Source organism: Mytilus galloprovincialis, chromosome 4 (genome assembly GCF_965363235.1).
Source record: "Mytilus galloprovincialis chromosome 4, xbMytGall1.hap1.1, whole genome shotgun sequence".
Classification (NCBI taxonomy): Eukaryota; Metazoa; Mollusca; class Bivalvia; order Mytilida; family Mytilidae; genus Mytilus; species Mytilus galloprovincialis.
This window is the reverse complement of record NC_134841.1, coordinates 69,038,871-69,060,507: the sequence shown is the minus strand read 5'-3', so window position 1 is coordinate 69,060,507 and position 21,637 is coordinate 69,038,871. Positions and strand designations below refer to the sequence as shown.

The following is a 21,637-nucleotide window of genomic DNA, read 5'->3' as shown; positions in this document are numbered from 1 at the left end:
ATACAGAATCTATATTAGATTATTTGGCAATTATGTATATAATTATAGTTTATAGCTGTTATTACCCCCTGGTGCCCCTTTCAAAGAATTTCATCCGCGTGGTCATTCCAGCCTCACTTTGGTTCAATGTACATTACGTCTCAGATTTCATAAACTCTTTGTTCCTTTCATGTGCAGAGCATAGTTCTCGTTTGAAAATTTATATCTAGAATTTCATCAACTGTATTTATTCAACTTAAATTTGGATTTAACGTTTATAACGTAATTGCAGTATATTTGTACGTACAGTAACGTAGTATGTGCTAGCAAGTTCAGAAAGAAACTTTTGTATATTTGGATTTATCATGGCCTCCAGACGTGCAAGGACCAGGAGCCATATTGACAATTCTAATCCTGCCAATTGGACAAGTTCTCAATTAAAGGATGCGTTAAAGGAATTGGGCATAAACATTTCCATTCAATTGAGTAATAGTGCGCTCAGAAAATTATATTTAGACAATGTAGACAATAGAAGAAACGTGCAAAATATCGTACAAAATAGTCCCGACTCTTCAGACAATCAAACTATTATCGTCACAAATAATAGTTCTGTAAACAATTCAACTGACGGAAATATTCCAACAAACGATGATTCCAGCCGTGTTGTAGAAGAAAGTGTTAATTCAGCAAATATAAATTCTGCTTCAAATTCAGCGCCGCGGATTAATCTGGACATAACTACTACGACGTCTGCGCATGTGCAAGAGGCAGCTTCCGCCCAAGTCAACAACATGTTGTTGATAAACACAATAGAACTTTGTCAACAAACTCTGAAACAAGTTAATAGTAGACAGAGTATGGTGCAAGAGACAATACCATCTTTTAATTTACAGTCAGCTATGGCGGCATCCTTCATGCCTCATTCTACAACAACACAAATGGCCGAACTGGCCCTGTCAACAAACCGTCTCGCCCAAATTGGCCAAAACGACTCGTACAGAATTCCAGTTTACTCGGTTAAATCGTTTGGTGTGCCGGCTTCATCCATCAGCGACACAGATATGATTTCGCCGGAAATCAGGCAGAATATCATCACAGGTAAAGATGTGAATTTAAACTCACTTTTGATACCAAACTATAAAATTCCCATTAAGAAGAAAACATCAGAAAATGATGACCGTTTGATAAGGAACTTGTCCCTAGATGAATTCATAATTGCTTTTGGCCGTTTCAAAAGGATTCTGTGCTCGGCCTTCCCATCTAGGGGAGAGGAATTGGAACTTTATCTGGCCCACATTGTAGAAACAGCTAATATTTGGCCATACAAATTTTTCGAGTATCACAGAATGTTTTCGGCTAAATGTGCAACTATGCTTCTTCAGCATAATCTCAAAATTGATTGGTCGAAGGGTGACTTTGAATTACGCCAAAAAATTTGTGCTGGTTCCAAAGTAAATTCCTGTTCTTTCTGCAGTTCGACTCTGCATACTTCAGCTATGTGTCAAATGAAAACCTCTAATCAACACGCCATGTCCATTGCCAACTCATCCAAAGGGTCAGATACTCTAGGCCGAGATATTGTATGACACGAAGGTCAACAGCTATGTAACAACTTTAATTGGGCACGTGGTTGTCAAAAACCATACTGCAAATATCTTCATGTGTGTAAATTGTGCAAGGCAAAAAGTCATGGGAAATTCAATTGCAGTAAATATCAAGACTCAACAAAACAGGGCCAGCCAAGCCAAAGACCAGCACCAGTCAAAAAACAATGACTTCCTGTCGCCACATCACCTGTTAATTATGCTCAATTATCTTTAGAGTTACAAAATCACCCTGATAGGGATTTTTCCTCTTTTTTATGTAACAGTATAAAATATGGATTTGATATGCTTGTTTCTGAATCAGATATCATTACTTATGAATGTAAAAATGCTCTCTCTGCTAGGAAAGATCCAGAAACTGTTCAGGCACTTATTAATGATGAACTTAAAAAAGGGTTTATAAATGGTCCATTTGATATCCCTCCTTTCACTGCTTATAGAGTGAGTCCCATTGGCATTGCTACTCACAAGTATTCATTTAAGAAAAGACTGATTCTGGATCTTTCCTCGCCTCATAACAAAGAAGAACACTTTAGTATTAATGATTTAATTGACAAAGATTTATGTTCTCTGTCTTACATTAAGTTAGACGATGCAATAAATGTAATTCAAAACTATGGACCAAAGAGCATATGCTGCAAAGTCGACTGCCAAGACGCGTTCAAACAATTGCCAATAAGTCCAAAACAATGGCTTCTTTTTTGTTTTAAATGGAACAATAAATATTATAACTATGTAAGGTTACCTTTTGGTTGTCGTTCAACTCCAAGACTTTTTGACATGTTATCCACAAGCATATGCTGGATAGCCAAGAACAATTATAATATAGATGTTATTTTTCATTTATTGGATGATTTTTTAACCATAGATAAACCAAATTTTTGTGGTGAAAGAACTATGTCTTTATTATCATTAATTTTTAATAAATTAAATATACCATTATCTGCTAAAAAGACAGTAGGCCCAGTTTTTGAACTTGAATATTTGGGTATTATTTTAGACACTGTTAACATGCAAGCTCGTCTGCCACAAGACAAAATTGTTCGTATTACTGATTTTATCAAAACAATGATACATAAACGAACCTGTACTAGAAGAGACTTGGAACAATTATTGGGTCACCTAAATTTTGCCAGTCGTGTTATATTACCAGGCCGTGCATTTGTGACTTACTTATATAAACTCATGTCAACAGTTAAAGAAAGTTATCATTATGTACATCTTAACAAGGAATGCAAAGCAGATCTACAGATGTGGTTAGAATTCCTAACAAATTGGAATGGTATAAATTTATTTTATGACAATCAACTGACTACAGCATCTAGTATTTTGTTATATACTGATGCTTCATCTACTATTGGTTTTGGTGGTTTTTTCAAAAACAAATGGTTTTATGATAAATGGCCGAAAGAATTACCAAGTATAAAAGACTATTCAGAATCGATGGCTTTTTTAGAACTATACCCTATAGTGGTTGCAGCTATTTTATGGGGTAAACAGTGGTGTGGAAAAAAGATCCTTTTTTATTGTGACAATGCTGCTACAGTTCATATCATTAAAAAAGGTCGCTCTAAAGAACCATGCATAATGAAACTTATGAGACGCTTAACAATGTGTGCTGCTTATAACAATTTTGCCGTTTTTGGTGAACATGTACCTGGTGCGAGTAACATTATAGCTGATGCTTTATCTCGTTTTCAGATAAATAAATTCCGGGAACTAGCACCAGAAGCCGAGATGGATCCAACACCTTGTCCGCCACTGTCCGAGATCCTTTGGACTGCACATTAGACAGTTTGTGGAAATATTCACTCTCCAATAACACAACTAGTGTATATAGGACAGGAATCGAACTATATACTAGATTTCTTTTGTTAGATGGATTGACTTGGGATAAAGACAGTCTCCCACCTGTGTCAGAAACCTTACTTATGCGTTTCGTAGCATATTGTGCAGAACACAAACAATTATGTCATTCTACAATTAAATTATATTTATGTGGCATAAGGTTTCATTTTTTAAAGTATGGAGGTTTTAATCCATTAATAAGTTTTGGAAAGCCTCTTGAGTGTCTTAAAACAATTTTACTTGGTTTAAAGAAAAAACAAAGGTCTACTGTCAAGCGCAAACGTTTACCTATTACTATGTCTATTTTGTCAAAAATGTGTAAATTACTACATACATGTATTTTTGGTAATTTTAATAGTATTATGTTAGAGGCTGCCTGTACAACAGCCTTTTTTGGTTTTTTAAGATGTGGTGAATTCACTGTAACGAACCAGTTTGATCCTGAATGTAACTTATGCTGCAGTGATTTGCAAATCACTGCTGACTGTATTTTTGTAACTCTTAAAAAGTCTAAAACTGATCCTTTTAGACAAGGAATAACTATTCCACTTTACAAAACAGGTTGTTCAATTTGTCCTGTTTTATCAATATTGAAATACAATCAGTTGAGGCAGTCTGTGTACTCCTCTAATACTGAGGCTTTTTTCATCTCTGAAGATATGAAACCTTTAAACAGAAAATTTTTCATTTCACATGTCAAAATTTTACTCGACAAATTAGGCTTATCTAGTGATTCCTACAATGGACACTCCTTTAGAATTGGTGCAGCTACATCTGCTCAAGAAGCTCGTCTTGAAGATCATTTAATTCAAACACTTGGTAGATGGTCATCTAATTGTTACACAAGGTATATTCATACTTCTAATGTTCTTAAGAATGCTCAAAAACAATTAGCAGAGACAGACAGAAGTTAGGTTAAATTGTACTGGCAACAAAGGTTCCCCATTCCACTTGGGGCTACAGCTGCTTCACACCTGTATTTGGTCAATTTCGATACAATTTCTACACATTAGCCTTTGTATCTCATCCCCCAAGTTTTAAATTTTATATCTATATGAAAAGGGGGATAACTCAATTTTAATTTCAAAAGTGTCAAACAGCTGTTAGTCCCCAGTTTTTCCAAGTTGTAATTTGTTATGTAAATATGTATATATGTTGTGAGATTACACATGCTTAGTAGTAATAAAATATTTCTTTTATCCTATTGTTTGTTAACATAGATAGATTCAAAGTATGATAGAAGTGCTGGTATAAATCCATGAGACAGCAAAACAATAGAATCTTGGTTAAAATGGTACATATCTTAGAAGCAGCATCAGGTCAACTTGGCAATAGTATTTTAGTGCGACAGTAAAGGACTTATGAGTTGGTATAGTTTGCTCAGGTCACTTTGTAGTTTGGTTATATAAGTCATGCAATATAGTAACAGGTTGGTAAAGGTCCAAGATTGGTTTTCTTATACATGTATCAAGTTCCATTATTGTGGTATATGCCATGAGACATTTACTAGGCTGTTCGTACATGTAGATATCGTGAGAAATATTGGGTTTATTACATTAGGAAATTACAGGTCTATAAATGGCAATTATGTATATAATTATAGTTTATAGCTGTTATTACCCCCTGGTGCCCCTTTCAAAGAATTTCATCCGCGTGGTCATTCCAGCCTCACTTTGGTTCAATGTACATTACGTCTCAGATTTCATAAACTCTTTGTTCCTTTCATGTGCAGAGCATAGTTCTCGTTTGAAAATTTATATCTAGAATTTCATCACCCACCGCCATCCCCTACAATCGCCTTTGTTGTCAGTGCCTCTGGGGACAATTCATTTTTATAGAAATTTATAGTAAATTTTTATGGACATACATGACACTTTATTTTTCTTATTATTTCTAATTGCATTTTTGTGTTGTTTATTACTTACTTATTTCATGTTTATTTTTATTATATTATCCATGCTAATGTTTGGATTTTTCTGTTGTGTATTTGATATCCATGCTGATGTATGGGTTCCTTATGCTTTATTGTCTATGCTTGCCTTATGTATGAAATTTTTGTTTTTACCATCCATGCTGACGTATGGAATACACATTTTTCAATCCATGCTAACGTATGGTTTCACCTTCACTATCCATGCTGACGTATGGATCTCTTATATTTTACTATCTATGCTGACGTATAGATCTCTTTATACTACTATCCATGCTGACGTATGGATCTCTTTATTTTACTATCCATGCTGACGTATGGATTCTTTTTTGTCTTTTACTATCCATGCTGACGTATGGATTCTTTTGCCTTTTACTATCCATGCTGACATATGGATTCTTTTGTCTTTTACTATCCATGCTGACGTATGGATTCTTTTTGCCTTTTACTATCCATGCTGACGTATGGATTCTTTTTGCCTTTTAGTATCCATGTTGACGTATGGGTTACTTTATTTATATTTTCATGCTGATGATGTCTCTATTTCGTTACCTTATATTCATACTGACGTGTGAACTATCTTAGTATTTTATCATCCATACTGACGTATGGCAATTCTATGTCTAAATACTTTCCATGCTTACGTATGGAATTTCTTGTTGCTTATTATCAATGACTACATATAAAATACTTGCTTTTACTTTCCATGCTTACGTATGGAATTTGTTTTGTTTTTACTACTTATACATATGCTTATGTATAATTTTTACTATTCTGATTTATGAATTTTTTATTTGCCTTTACTTAAGTTATGCTGATATATATTTTATATTGATCTTACTAAATCACATGTTTGTTCAGTTAAATTATACTTTGGTATGCCAATTCGATACAATTTCTACACATTAGCCTTTGTATCTCATCCCCCAAGTTTTAAATTTTATATCTATATGAAAAGGGGGATAACTCAATTTTACTTTCAAAAGTGTCAAACAGCTGTTAGTCCCCAGTTTTTCCAAGTTGTAATTTGTTATGTAAATATGTATATATGTTGTGAGATTACACATGCTTAGTAGTAATAAAATATTTCTTTTATCCTATTGTTTGTTAACATAGATAGATTCAAAGTATGATAGAAGTGCTGGTATAAATCCATGAGACAGCAAAACAATAGAATCTTGGTTAAAATGGTACATATCTTAGAAGCAGCATCAGGTCAACTTGGCAATAGTATTTTAGTGCGACAGTAAAGGACTTATAAGTTGGTATAGTTTGCTCAGGTCACTTGTAGTTTGGTATATAAGTCATGCAATATAGTAACAGGTTGGTAAAGGTCCAAGATTGGTTTTCTTATACATGTATCAAGTTCCATTATTGTGGTATATGCCATGAGACATTTACTAGGCTGTTCGTACATGTAGATATCGTGAGAAATATTGGGTTTATTACATTAGGAAATTACAGGTCTATAAATAGTTATAAAGATTATTCGTTCACAAATAAGAAAATAAAATTAAAATAAAATTAAAAAAAAACATCATAAAGTTAAAATATATAGAGAGTAAAAGAATTATTTAACATAAGAGGAGGAAACTCATTGAAATAAATTAGAAAATAGTTCTAAAACCCTAAATTACTTTTAAATATTCTTTCTGAAAATTTTCTGTCCTTTTGAATATTGAAATTCTTGAATTGTAATATTTTTAGAGTTACTTGTACACCTCTTCATAGCATTTCCAGATTGACAGTAAGGTTTTGTAAAAAAAACCTGAATGCCATTATTTGTAGGTCTCAAAAATCTTAAATAGGAGCTAGCAATAATTGAGCCAAAAATTAAGAAATAACTGATGCAAGCTACACTTTATTGTAGTTTTAACATGCGTAGGCATTGTATTCATGATTATTTTTGCCCGAGCGATACTGAGGGATAAAATAACATGAATATAATGCCTACCCATGTTAAAACTACAATAAAGATAGCTTGCATCAATTATTTCGATTCTGATTAGGACAATTAAGATTATTTTTATGTCCAATGTATATAAGTGTAGATCGTTTGTGTAGGCTCTTTTCATGAACCTCCCTTTTTTTATTGTAAAGAATCAAACGACTGACAAAGTGATTTTTCAGAGGGAGGAGTTTGAACACCCAACATGAACGGTTGTCGAATCTAGGTCAATTATGTCAATTTCAGAATGCAACACATTAGTCATAATAAATGACAACATGTGCATCATTTAAGAGTTTGGCAGTGTTTTAAGTTAATGAAATATTTTAAATGCATGCCAATTTGATAAAATTCATTATTCTGCAGTATTCAATATATGCATGTGCAAACAAATTTTATTGGATTTAGAGCATGGGTTTGTTCACGAAGCAAAAGAAGCATGTCATATTAGAATACCTCATGAACATTTTATAGCAATATATGTAACAAAGTATACCTTGACAAGACCTCTGATCTGGTAGTAAGATAAAGCCAGGTTTACATCCACATGTGAAGGATCCTGGAGTATTTATACAGATAGCCTGACATCCTCCATTCCTTACAGCACACTCGTCCACATCTGTAAATATATACTCTTTCTTGAAAAAAAACACGTTAATTGATTAACCTTGTTTCAAATGTTTAAGCTACACTTTATACATTTTATAATGCATTATGTGTCAATTACTGAAATCAAAACTTTAATATATCTACTATATATCTATTTGTATGCAAAAGGCATAATATTTAGTAACAATTACCCATGGTCAACTTTACTGTCTTGGTAATTTTACACTAAGATTACATTTATATATACTATTCTAGATCCTCTTCCCTCTAAGACTTTTTGAACTTGAGTAATTTTACCTAAGCATGAAGTATGTTGAGCATTAGGCTGATATCCATCCAAACATCTACACTGATATCCACCCATATAATTCTCACAAATACCATTAGTACAGATACTGCTGTCTTCGGAACATTCATTCACATCTGCAATTAGAGGTTAAAACACATTTAAAGATTCAGTTAGACAATACTTTATACAAATATATCATACTTACAAGCGGTATTTGCCAAAAATACCGGTTGAGAGGTACAAATTTCCAGAGCCGTTAGGCGAGGGAAATTTGATAACCTCGAAACCGGTATTTTTGGCAAATACCCCTTGTAAGCATGATATAATTGTTTAATTTCACCGAATGTTCCACCTCAGAAAGTTTATTATAACCAGGTATAATATGAAATTTCGACTTGAATTTTTGTATACACTGCAGCTGTGCTATTTGCGCACTCAAATTGCATTGACCGTATATAATCATTTCTTATCATTTTTTTATGTACAGTCACTGACTGTATATATATCTCCCTTTTTATGATAATAAGCTGGTTCTTGGCGGACTACTACACTTTGTTTATCAGTTTCAGTGAAGCGTAATACAAGTGGATTCCAGTTTTATGTGACCGGTTGACAATTAGTTTATGTTAAGTTTTATTTATGACATCATTCCCGGAATTTTTACGTCATTCGGTCCAAATTCAATAATGATGCTTTTTATTCTAAATATTTCATCTGGAACCATATATTTAGAATGACCATAAATTTGTCATATTATGAACAGATATATCATGTTATGGAGGGGTATTTGCGAAAAATACCAGTCAAGGGACTGTGAAATTTCCCGAGCCGCCAGGCGAGGGAAATTCTGTCCCAAGACTGGTATTTTTCGCAAATACCCCTCCATAACATGATATATCTGTTTAATTACACCGAATAGATTTGGATTGAAACTCTCTGTACATGTGCAGATAAATACTATCAAGCTGCAATTCATAAACATGTTTATGCATAATTTAGGGTATAAGTGGATATTATCATAGAACCGCGGGAATTATACATGTTCTAATACGCGTTAGCTCGCTTTCATTATGTAACGTCATATCCGAAATCTTTTGGCGGGAAGCTGCTCGCGAGGGTAAAAAAGGGAATATCCAAAATGGCAAATACCATGGTATTTGAGGCAAATTCACCGGCAGTGGTGAAAAACAGGCAAATTCGTTTGAAATGAGGAAAACATATTAGAATATGCGAAAAATACACTGGCTATCAACCAATCAAAATCTTGCTTTCTTATATAAGGTGTAATTAGAATAGAAATAATTCATTGAGTTATTTTTAGAACATGGTATTCCCAAACTGCCATGGTATTTGCTAGAGTATTTCCCATCTGCCATGGTATTTGCTAGCAAATACCCCCGTACATGGAATTCCCTAATGGCAAATACCCTGGCAGAGAAAAGAAAATCTTAATATATAGAAATAGGTGAAAAATACCATGTTTCTCATCCAATCAAAATACAACATTATTACATAAGGTGGAATTATACTCAATATTGCACTCTTTGCAAATAACAATAAAAGAATTGCTAGAAACAAACACGAGAAATTTTAACTAAAGACTACAAATATAAAGAAGTGTTTAAACAATATACTGTGGATTTATTTATTTTTGTGGGTCCCAATTTTTAGTGGATTAAGGAAAACATTAATGTTCATGGATATTTTATTTCGTGGTTTTGTTAAAAATTGTATTCAAGCCTTTCAAAAATTTGGTATTCATTGATTGTTTAATTTCGAGGTCCAGCTGTATTCAAGAAAAAAATGGTATCCAATGAATAATGATGAATCCACAGCAATGAAAGACTTATTACAGATTAAGATAGTGAACAATTATTGCAAATGAATAGCACAAGTTAATTATGGATGGTGTTTCTCACAGCTGCTTATGTCATTCTGTTTATACTTTGTGACAATTTGGCTTTAACTTTTTACACACTATTCTAAATATAGTCCTAATGATGTTACCTCTACATGATCGTCCGTCTGGTGACAGTATATGGCCTGGTGGACAATGGCAGATATAGCTTCCTGGTGAGTTCTCACATGTGCCTCCTGTACATAAGTTAGGCTGGGTCTGACACTCGTCAATGTCTAAAATAAAAATTCAGTAAAAATTAAACATATGTCTTTTGGTTTTTGTGTCGTTATGTTTTCTTTCTCACAGATATAATAGCCTATGCCTTCTTTTATTTATATCAAATATAGGTATCACTGTACATTGTTTTTTTTTATATTAACTACAACTTGCTCTTGGATGAATCCTGGGGGCAAGTTTTATTTAGTTTCAGGTTGCTGGAGTACCAAGAGACAATCACCAACTTTTAAGAATCATGCCAATTTTTTTTAGTTGAACACACCTTACTCTGATAAAATTTCAATCTCATCACCTCAAAGTTGACAAGCAGTTGGTCCCTGTTGATGAACTACTTAGACCTTTGAGCCACTAACATGACTAAGGTTCCTTATCAACTTTTAATAGATAGTAAGAGATCGTGGAACAAAATTGTGTTAAAAGGTAAGTTCAATACAAATATTAAAAAGAGAAATCTTTCCTGAGATTGAATAATAATCTGAAGTGGTTTCACTTTGGAAAAAAAATATGTTGGGATGTATTTGATTATATCTTATGTGCAACTGCTAGTACATGTATAATGTTAGCATCATACAAAACAAATAGCAACAGTATTTCTATTTTAAGAATACTAAATTTAACAATTGCTTTTAGCATACAAATACCTTACCCATACACATTTGTTCCATCATGACTGGTTCAAATCCTACATTACACTGACACCTGAATCAACAAGGTAGATTGACACAGGTACCATCACTACATACTCCAATAACTTACCCATACACATCTGTTCCATCATGACTGGTTCAAATCCTACGTTACACTGACACCTGAATCTACCAGGTAGATTGACACAGGTACCATCACCACATACTCCAAAGGAAATCTTACATTCATCAATATCTGTAAAATATACAATATTCTCAGTGTTTTTTGGTTTAGGGGCCAGCTGAAGACCGACTCAGGTTAAAGGTGTTTCTTGCGATGTTATAAGCCCGTTGGTGGCCTTCAGCTTTTTTTCTTCTCTTTTGTTGGGTTATTGTCTCTCGACACATTCCTCATTTTCATTCTCTATTTACATATTATCATTTAACATTAAGCATTATCTTTAACCTAAATGTAGCTGATATGCTTTTTAATGCCTTTATTCTGTAGTGATTATTGTTTCTCTTCCCCTGTATATATGTTCCAACTATTTTATGTGGAAAATTATTAGTTTATAAATGCAAAGACTGCCTCTGAATGAACATCTCAACATAACCTTGCTCCTACTTTTGAATGTTACCATTATCTGCTTAATTGATAGTTGTTACAAGGAAAGCCTAATTCAACATGTCACATTTTTATCAGTTTGTTACATTTATCATAGGCGGATCCAGGGGGCCCCCCCCCCTTTCGTGGGAAAAATTTGGTTGATTATATAGGAAATCACTGATGCATGACTGAAGTGGGCCCCCTTTAGGTCAGTCAGCGGGCCCCCTTAGGAAAAGTTCTGGATCCGACACTGTTTATGTCAAATGTTTTCCATAATAAAACTTGATTAACCCTGCAACGAGCTTTTTATAGCACTTTTGGAATGACGACTTTCATTTTGTGTTAATATACTGTAAATTCAGAAATTATTGTGGCATTTTTAATATTGTGCAAAAATGCCGCAGGGTAATAATCACAATAATTCAACACGCATTATGAGATTTTTTTAAGAATCAAGCAGGTTTTTTTTTAATATCACAAAAATTAAAATCGTATTTTAGTTTAAAATGACAAAATCGAAATTATTAATGCACACAATTATTTCATACTCATAACTTTTTGAAAATATGGAAGTTTAGGGATTGATATATTATATAGCCAAGTCTTTAGTCTTATCTCTAGATGTCAATTGGCTATTGGTGTCAGTTGTCTAAATATATCATTTACCTGTACAGTTAACACCTCTTTGGTCTGTAGCAAAGCCAGGATTACAAACACATTCAAATCCTTCTAATGTATTCTTACATTGTCCATTATAACACACATCAGGGAACTCTACACACTCATTTATCTCATCTGTTGATAAACAACATATAATCAATTATTATTTTTTATAATTTCATGCTTTATATAGTTAAAAATCTAATTTGTGAAATATGAAAATGTACAAATATGGGTGGATGTCTCAACTGGAAGTACTGTGGATTCATAAAAAGTCATTGGATACCAATTATTGTGGATTTCATGGGTACAAAGGAAACAGGAATTTGAATATTCAATGAATTGCAAATTGTCTAAAGGAATGCATGCAAACTTTGCCATAACAACTAAATTAAAAATCCATGAAAACGCAAGTTTTCCTCAATCTGCGAAAAATAAATGAATCCACAGTATCCTTACAATTTGTAAACTCAGTACTAGTGGACTTTTGTTTTGGTTGATACCAAATTGCACAAAGTAAACCATAAATCCATTTACAATGAAATAATAACTTGCAAATCATTATTCTCCTACTTTAAAAAAAATGCATGAATTCATCCCAAATTTTGGTTGCAAGACTAGTTTTTACTAATATGCTACATGATTTTCCTCCCCCTACCCCCCCCCCCCCCCTCCCCAAAAAAAAAAAAAAAAAAAAAAAAAAAAAAACACTTTTAAATTTAAAGAAATGGTAGACAATTGAGATATGAGCCCAGCGATTATTTACTACCCTGATGAAAATCTTTTTTCCGTAGCTTGACCTGAACTATACCAAATCATCTGTTCATTGAAAATATTCATTATTGCAAGTAATTTATCCTTGCACTATTGAGACAGCCTGAATTTTAGTAGTACAATATTGCCATGACCTTTGTAGCAATTTTTCTTGAAATTAAAGTATATAGCTTATTCTAAATATACTTTACCTACTACACTCGCACAAAGAGATGTGTATTCATCTGAAAGTAAAAATATATAAATGAAGCTAAAGCATGCATATTTTCACAATTATAAAATTGAAAAGCATGCACAAGTTTTTCATGTGTAACTAGAGAAAGGGTAAGCTAAACTATTCTTTCAAATATTTCTATTCAGTTTATAACTTTTTCTTTTTTTTTTTATAAATATCATGTTATTTGTATCTCTCCACCTACTATTGTAAAACTTTTTTATATATACAATGTAGGAATACATATTGCTACAGCACAGCCAATGTGACCTTACAATGTGTTAAACTACCATCAATCAATCAATTCATATGCATTTATTCACAGAAGATCTATTGAGGTGAGGTATTAAAATATATGATACTGTAAATTCAGAAATTTTTGCATGCATTAATAATATTATTTTTTTAAGGATGGACATAAAGTTTAATAGATAATTTCAGAAAAAGCTGCCTAGAAATAATAATATTAGAATTTTAAATGTGAGTTATTATTTTATGTGTTTCATTGCAATTTAGCAATAATGGAAACAGCCACGATAATTGTATAACACTGTACCTGTTCCCTTTCTAGGACATGATTTACAAGGGGATCCCCAAGCCTTTCCTAAAGAACAACAACAGGTAGACTTCAGATAGTTTCCAAAGATAGGACTAGAACATAATCCTCTGCTGTACTCCATATAACATGATGACTGTCGCGTATCTGTTAAAAATATATATACATGTATACATTGAATCTGAAGTGATTATCGTTATTTAATATCTCTGTAAAATAATGTTTTCAAATTGACTGTTTTCTTTGTTAAAGTGTTTTTTATAGCTTCTGTTGAATAAATGTTTCTATATATTAGTTTTTATAGTTGTCTTCTTAAATTTGGTTATCTGGAACTTTCAAAAACAAGAACTAACCCTACCGTTGTTAATTAATTTTACAATCATGTATGAAGTATGTCCCTCCTCTATAAAACATATTTGTTTAGAGCTTCATGCAAAACTTAACAGGACTAACTTACTATGAATGAAATATAAATAGTGAATATATTTCTTCCCTTTAATTCAGTCTATAATAAGAGTCAGGAAAAGAAAAACTCGAAAATGAAACCTTTTTTGCATCTAAAATCATGATATTTAATTTTCACGAAAAAAAAAATCCATTGTTGAGTTCAAAATGTATAGTCACTGTGATACTAAGGCAAAGGAATGTTCATTCAGTTCTTTCTTACAAAAGTTTTATAATAGTTTGCTTAATAATTATTACTAATAGTGATTTCAAACATGGTACATTTGAAATAACCTACCTACACAATTACGCCCTGAAGAATCCAGAGACAGTCCTGGTGGACAGGAACACCTGAATGATCCTCTAGTATTTGTACAGAATCCACCAACACATATATCAGGGAATAATTCACATTCATTGATGTCTGAAAAACACAGTTCATAAAATCTGGCTTTACAAAAGTACATTACCAAATGCATATATACAATGAATCTGGATTTTTTTTTCAACAAAATTTCTGTCATTTTATGAGGATTTGAGAGTTCCTGTCCTTTTCTTATGCTTTCCAATTCATACTAGAAATCAAGCTATAAACAAACTTGTTAAGATGGTTTCACAACACTTACTTCAGGAAACTTTCATTTTTTTATGAGAATGTTTGGGAGAAATTTATGGAATGCAACATTTAAAAATTAAAATTATTTTAATGACTTTGAACTGTAAATTCCTAAGGAATTGACCACTCTTCTTTTAATTTTGAGTAACAAAATAAAAACAGGAAGTTTCAAGATTATCATTAAATATTATAAATTACAAATGATTGATTTAATGAAGCATTTGTCAAAATTTGTAAAATTTCCTACAGGTTTGAAATAATTATTGGTGTATAAAAAACTGAATACAAGACTGAACTATATTTTTGACACTGCTGACAACAGAATACAGGACTGCTATGTCTTTCTTTGACCACTTTCATCTGCTGGCTTGACAAAAATCTAATACAAACATACCTACGCAAGTGATTCCATCATCTGATTTGAATCCTTTTCTGCATTTCATATCCTCTAAAACAAATATAACATGTACTACAGTTTAATATTGCAATGTGAATACAAATCATGTAAGAGATGATAAGGATTCTGGGATGTTGCTCTCTAATCATTAAACAATTTGTAAAAACTACATTTGCATTGTGTCCATATGCATGTTCACCAAAAGTAGGCTTAATTCTGTTTGTCCTTCTTTTGGTATGAATTTCAAACAATTAAAAGACATGTGATAAATTTAGTGTAATATTATTCTAACAACTAGCAATACCAGTTGAAATTGCTTCTAAATATTTGTTTTAATAAAACAGTTTTATCCAAATGTCAGATTACAATCAAAATGGTGATAAAGATTTTTACAGTTTTAGTCTCATCATGCTTATCATTCAAATCTTATTCAAAACCCCTTTCCCATTTTTTTTTGGATAAAGGACCTGTATGGGTATATTTGTTTTCTCTATCAACCTTACTATTTATTTACAACAACCATTATTGTCACAGTACTTCTGGCAAACTGCATGACCCAACCAGAATAAACTCTTTACCATGCAGTAATTGATGGGTGTTGTTGTTTTCATTATCGTTGTTTTTATATATATAAAAGTTTGTTCAATCTGCTACAGTATCAAGCTACATTCCTATACAATTGAATACTTTGTATACCAGATCTTGGACATTCTTCACATGGACTTCCCCAAGCTTTTCCTATACTGCCACAGCACTCAGCTTTAGTTACAGGGGTCTTTATATCCTTCTCACATCTACCTCCTCTCACCTCCAACCAACAAGAGGCTCTTCTGTCATCTGGAGAAGGAGACAATTATTAACATCATTAGTGCTTGTGTATACCAATATTAATTGTACAAAATGTATTTCTGTGTTCCAATTCATGTGGATTAAGGAAATAATGTTTTTTTCATATTTTATTTCATCTTTCCACAAAAGTCTACATAAAAGCCTATAGAAAATAATATACTTCTTAGAACATTTATATTTGTGGTTCACCTGAAAATTGGTTTTATAAACTAGCACTTTGACTTCTTCATTTCATACCTTTTATTCCAGCATTTGAAATAATAATTCATTTTAGATTTCAACAAGAATTTGTCCTTAGTACACGGATGCCCCACTCGCATTATCATTTTACATGTTCAGAGGATCGTGAAATTGGGGTCAATCCTTTAATTTGGCATTAAAATTAGAAAGATCATATCATAAAGAACATGTGTACTAAGTTGATTGGACTTCAACATCATCAAAAACTTTAACCAAAATTTTAACCTGAGCTTCACACTATCTTTTTCTTTGTTCAGTGGAACATGAAATTGGGGTCAATACTTTAATATGGCACTAAAATTAGAAAGATCATATTATATGGAGCATGTTTACTAAGTTTCAAATTGATTGGACTTCAACTTCATCAAAAACTACCTCGACCAAAAACATTAACTAGAAGCGGGAAAAACAGATGCACGGATAAACGAACGAACAGACAAACGAACACACAGACCAGAAAACATAATGCCCCTCTACTATCGTAGGTGGGGCATAAAAACAAATATCCTTATTGTCAATCATGTCAATCCAAATCATAAAACCAGAAATTCAAATAATTTCCTATCAAATCAATATACTTCTGTTATAACATGTTCTATGCACAGGATTAAATGGGAATCAATCTGTAGATACCGACAAATCTTATCTTTACCTAGGATAATATGAGCATAAAGGACATCATGAAAAAATCCTTTCTTAAATATTACCTATACATATTCTGCCAGTGGAGTCTAATCTCATCCCTGGAGTAGTACAGTCACATTTAAAACTTCCTGGAGTGTTTGTACAACGGGCATCTATACAGGGTTTACTCTCAACACATTCATTTATATCTGTAACAACATAAGAAAAAACCTAAATATTAAGAATTTCAATATAAATCAAGTTAGATAATTACAATTTAAAAAGATAGAATAAAATAGGAATGAAAGATTGTAATTAATGTACAATTCAAAATATAATTTTAAGTTATTGATAATTATCTTATAAGGAAATGTCATGTTTCTGATTGGATTTCCCGAAGTTTTCAATGGGCACATGTGCTGAAATCGTTGCTCAAATATATGCTACCCAATCTAGGCTTAACATAATTCTATTATACTCAATCAACATTCATTCCTTAAAACAAAACATTTTAAAAATCAATAGTTTTGTTCAGTTTTGGCAAGTTCTTTTTTTTATCATACAAACTGTGTTTTTTGTTTTCAAATGCTCATACTTTTTGGTACAACCATGTTCATTATGATTGTCAATTCTTTATTCTGGCACAAGTAATAACAATGTTTTCAGTAATGTGTTCAGTACAATACCTTGACAAGAAGATCGGTCTGGATTAAATCTATACCCAGTAGGACAAGTACAAGTGTAGCTTCCTTCTGTATTTCTACATTGTCCACCAGTACAGAAGTGGGGGTATGTTTGGCATTCATTAATATCTGAAATGAAACAGTTATATTAATAACTAGTTTCTAGTAAACAACCTTAATGTTCAACTAAAATGGATTTAAAGAAATCATCTGCATCAAAATTATTCTGCATAAATATAAAATTGTATTTATTTTATATCATTATAGAATCTTGATGAAGTATACACATGTACAATTGAGTCTTTTCTATCAATAAAAATAAACCATTCAATGTTCTTGTATGTCCAATTTAAGGAGTTTTAGCTTTTGTCCAATTCAAAGAGTTTTAGCTTTATTCACATTTTTATGAACTTTACATTTAATTCAAAGTTCATCAGACACTTAAATTTAAAATTTATTGAGCCGTTTTTAAAGGACTTTTCATTTAAAATTTTATCTGGAGTTCGGTATTTTTGTTATTTTATTCTGATCTTAAATTCCTTGCAGCTTTTAATAGTCTGTCATGTCAATCAACAGCCTGTTAAACTAACTTGATGCTAACAGTGATTAAGATCGTTTAAAAACTAATTCATTTCATTAAATTCTTAAAATAAAAGCTGTATACTAAAGTTGATGATGTATGTTTAAGATGAAAATCTTCAATAAACATAATATATATCAATTCTATTTTTATAAGAACATTTACATGAACTGAAAAGTAAGTACATGTATAAGATGAAAATCTAGAATATATATCAATTCTATTTTCATAACAAAGTTAACATGAAAAGAAAAGCATGTATTTATAACATGTAAATCTTCAATAATATCAATTCTATTTTAACTTAAAAGTTTAATTTGGTTTTTGTATATATCTATGATAATGATCTTGCCTAAACATCTTTCACAAGACTGGTCTACATGACTGAAATATTTATTCTGTCTATAGTTATGAAGAAAAACAAAAATATAGTGCACACTGAATAACCTGTGTAGTGGGTATTATAAAAGTGTGCACTTCAATTTTAAGTTATTTCAATTTGACAGAAAAAAATATTACAGTAACTCCTTAAAATATAATTATTAATTCCATTTTTAAGGAGTAAATGATGACAAAATTGTTGATGATGTCTCAGCTACATAACAAACTTTTTTTTCTATGAGCTTATAGATAAGAAACTTTCAGCCAATCATGAGAAAGTGTAATTCCAAAATTAAATGTTTGAAAATAATGTTTTACTAACCTTGACATCTTTTACCAGACTGGTCTACTTGATAACCAGGGTTACAGATACATCTATAAGACCCGTCTAAGTTTTCACATGCTCCATTCTGACATATCTCTGGATTCATTGCACATTCATTCACATCTGTAAATTAAATACTACTGATTTAAGCACACAAAAATGTAGTTAAATTCTTATCTGAATAAATCCAATTTCAAACAATTTATAAAACAGTATTGGCATGATTTATTTCATACTTTTTTTTTAAATTTCCATTTATTACGAAATTACTCAAAATTCAAAATCCTTAAGGCAAAGTTGACCTTAAATGGTTTTTGCTATTATGTAGAGGTCCCTTTTGGTGATATAGCTCTTCACATGTTTCAACTTGTATGAATCTTTGGCTTTCAATTTTTTGGTTTAGAGCGTTCCTGAAGAAGGTTAGTCCATGAAAAGTGCTTACAATGAATAGAATTTATAAAGTGTTTTTTTTTTTTCATTTTTTAAATCTGTTTTGCATTATTCAATCTGAAAACATCAGCTTGTGTGATAAATTTCTTCAGTCTTTGCCTTTTTTTTTCTTATAATAATTCAAAATAGAGATGGATGAAGATGAAAAATTTCTTTGTTGAAATTTTTTCTTTCCTTAAAGATGATGTAAAGTGAAATCAAACTGGTAATTCAGGCAATTTCAAAGATTTACGAAAAAACTAATTCATGAACTGATTAGGATTGTTCCATAAAAATACATGCATGGTGGATTCTTTAGAAAATGCAATGTCACACAATTTATTAATTTAAAAGTTTTAAATCCTTTAAGAAGAACACGGCTAAAATAACCAGGAGCAGTATGACAATAATAAACATAAAATGTAAAATAAATAAGCTAGCAAGTGATTCTATTCATATTTGTTAGTATACCTGTATCTGGAAGAGCATCACACAATTGTTTATATTGTGGGGTTCCTGTCAGAGGACAAACTTCACATGCAGCACCCCATCTTTTATAAAGGGCTGAACTAATATCTGTGCAGCAACACATGGATCTAGTCATTGGCCGTGGAAGGGGCAAAATACACACACCTCTCTTCTTGTCTTGGTAACATATATCTGTCTTCACATCTGGAATTTCGTTAAAATTTAAATCATGAAATATAAATATGAAGAAAAAAAATCATTAAAGGGGGTTGCCTCTACTGACTTACTGCAAAAAAATGAATGATTAATGAATTATCAGAAATATATCATATACTATTTGATTATTCAATCCATTTTGAATTTGAAAGAATTTTTAAGTTTAATATGTCGGTTATTTTTTCAAAATCTTCATTATTCTTTTTTAAAGTATATTTATGAAATTGACAAAGGGAGATGAGAGATCCATTCTTTCCCCTCTTTCATCTCAAATAAACATAGTGTGGATTCACCTATTTTAGTGGATACCAATTAAGTGGATTAAGGAAAACCTACATGTTTTGGGATATTAAATTTCATGGTTTTGCCAAAGTTTGCATATTTAAGCCTATAGGAAATTTTATATCTAATTGAACATGTGATGTTATACTATACCTAAGCAAGTTCTGCCATCGGTCTGTAGTTGTAAGCTCTCTGGACATTCACATCTAAAACTTCCTTGGTTATTTATACAGATTCCATTAACACATGGATTTCTGTCACATTCGTCTACATCTATAAATACAAATAATCATTAAATAATACTGCTGTAATTGTTTAAACTACTTAGAAATCTTAAATTTTGTGAGTTTTCAACTGTTTTCTAGCCTGTTATCTAGCCAATTCAGTGTTTTATTAACAAGAATATTTTAGAAACTATGGAATCAAAATATCATATGATGCATAAAATAAATAAATAAGCTTCCTGATTGGTTTTCATAACTTGTTTGTGACAAATATGTCAATATATAAATTTTCATCTTCATATTATCCTTCACCACATGTTTACCAAAGTTTTTTTTATATACAATGCTTAAAATGCATTAATAATGAATACCCAAATTTTAGGTATTTCTTTTTTATTTTGATAGAACAATTTGTATTGAAACCCGAGACACACTTTTTTCTTAATATAAAAATAAGTAAAATAATCCTCTGTATTTAATTTTTTTAATCATCACTAGGCTTTTGAAAGTAAATCAAAGGTTTTTCGAAAGAACTAACATTGTTGTAATAACACAGATTTTTTTGCTGATTTCCTATGCTAATTTTGTTTTTTTTTTATGTATAGATCTAACAATAAGAGAATAAAGTATTCATATTCAACAATTATTTGGAAACTGCATTTCCAAGAACAGTATGTACCGCCATTATAAAGTATCTTTTAAATGATGATAATATACAGAATATACTCAGCTATTTACCAATGCACACTTTTCCATCAGGTGCAGCAACAAATCCTGGATTACAGATACACATGTAACCACCATTCATATTCACACATTTACCATGAGTACACATCCCAGACTTGGCACATTCATTATAATCTATAAAACAAATTATTTCAAGTTAAAACATGTGAACTATTAATAAAGTTAGAGATGGACATAAAAGTATGCAGTTTGTCTAAGTTTAACATAAAATTGAAAGAAAAATAAGAACACACAACACTTTCAATTTCAAAATTAAAACTACAAGAATGTGTCCCTGGTAAACAGATGCCCCACTCTAACTGCCATTGTCTATGTTCAGTGGACCATGAAATTGGGGTAAAAACTCTTATT

General features: G+C 31.5%; 1 protein-coding gene and 1 long non-coding RNA gene across 2 annotated transcripts in view; one reads left to right on the top strand and one right to left on the bottom strand.

Moving 5' to 3' along the window:
• LOC143072812 (fibrillin-1-like) overlaps positions 1 to 21,637 on the bottom strand; it is a 93,273-nt gene that overhangs the window by 53,024 nt on the left and 18,612 nt on the right. The window contains exons 12-27 of the mRNA XM_076247916.1: positions 21,278 to 21,400; positions 20,469 to 20,588; positions 19,821 to 20,021; positions 18,918 to 19,043; positions 17,638 to 17,763; positions 17,035 to 17,160; positions 15,935 to 16,075; positions 15,236 to 15,289; positions 14,524 to 14,649; positions 13,782 to 13,928; positions 13,203 to 13,235; positions 12,244 to 12,372; positions 11,101 to 11,226; positions 10,215 to 10,340; positions 8,216 to 8,341; positions 7,806 to 7,928 (exon numbers count right to left, since the gene is read on the bottom strand). Of these exons, the coding sequence (XP_076104031.1) occupies positions 7,806 to 7,928; positions 8,216 to 8,341; positions 10,215 to 10,340; positions 11,101 to 11,226; positions 12,244 to 12,372; positions 13,203 to 13,235; positions 13,782 to 13,928; positions 14,524 to 14,649; positions 15,236 to 15,289; positions 15,935 to 16,075; positions 17,035 to 17,160; positions 17,638 to 17,763; positions 18,918 to 19,043; positions 19,821 to 20,021; positions 20,469 to 20,588; positions 21,278 to 21,400 (1,953 nt within the window). The remainder of the gene's footprint in view (positions 1 to 7,805; positions 7,929 to 8,215; positions 8,342 to 10,214; positions 10,341 to 11,100; positions 11,227 to 12,243; positions 12,373 to 13,202; positions 13,236 to 13,781; positions 13,929 to 14,523; positions 14,650 to 15,235; positions 15,290 to 15,934; positions 16,076 to 17,034; positions 17,161 to 17,637; positions 17,764 to 18,917; positions 19,044 to 19,820; positions 20,022 to 20,468; positions 20,589 to 21,277; positions 21,401 to 21,637) is intronic.
• On the top strand, positions 41 to 6,456 carry LOC143072817 (uncharacterized). The gene is made up of 2 exons (XR_012977325.1): positions 41 to 1,077; positions 3,285 to 6,456. It is a non-coding gene; the product is annotated as an uncharacterized LOC143072817 (long non-coding RNA).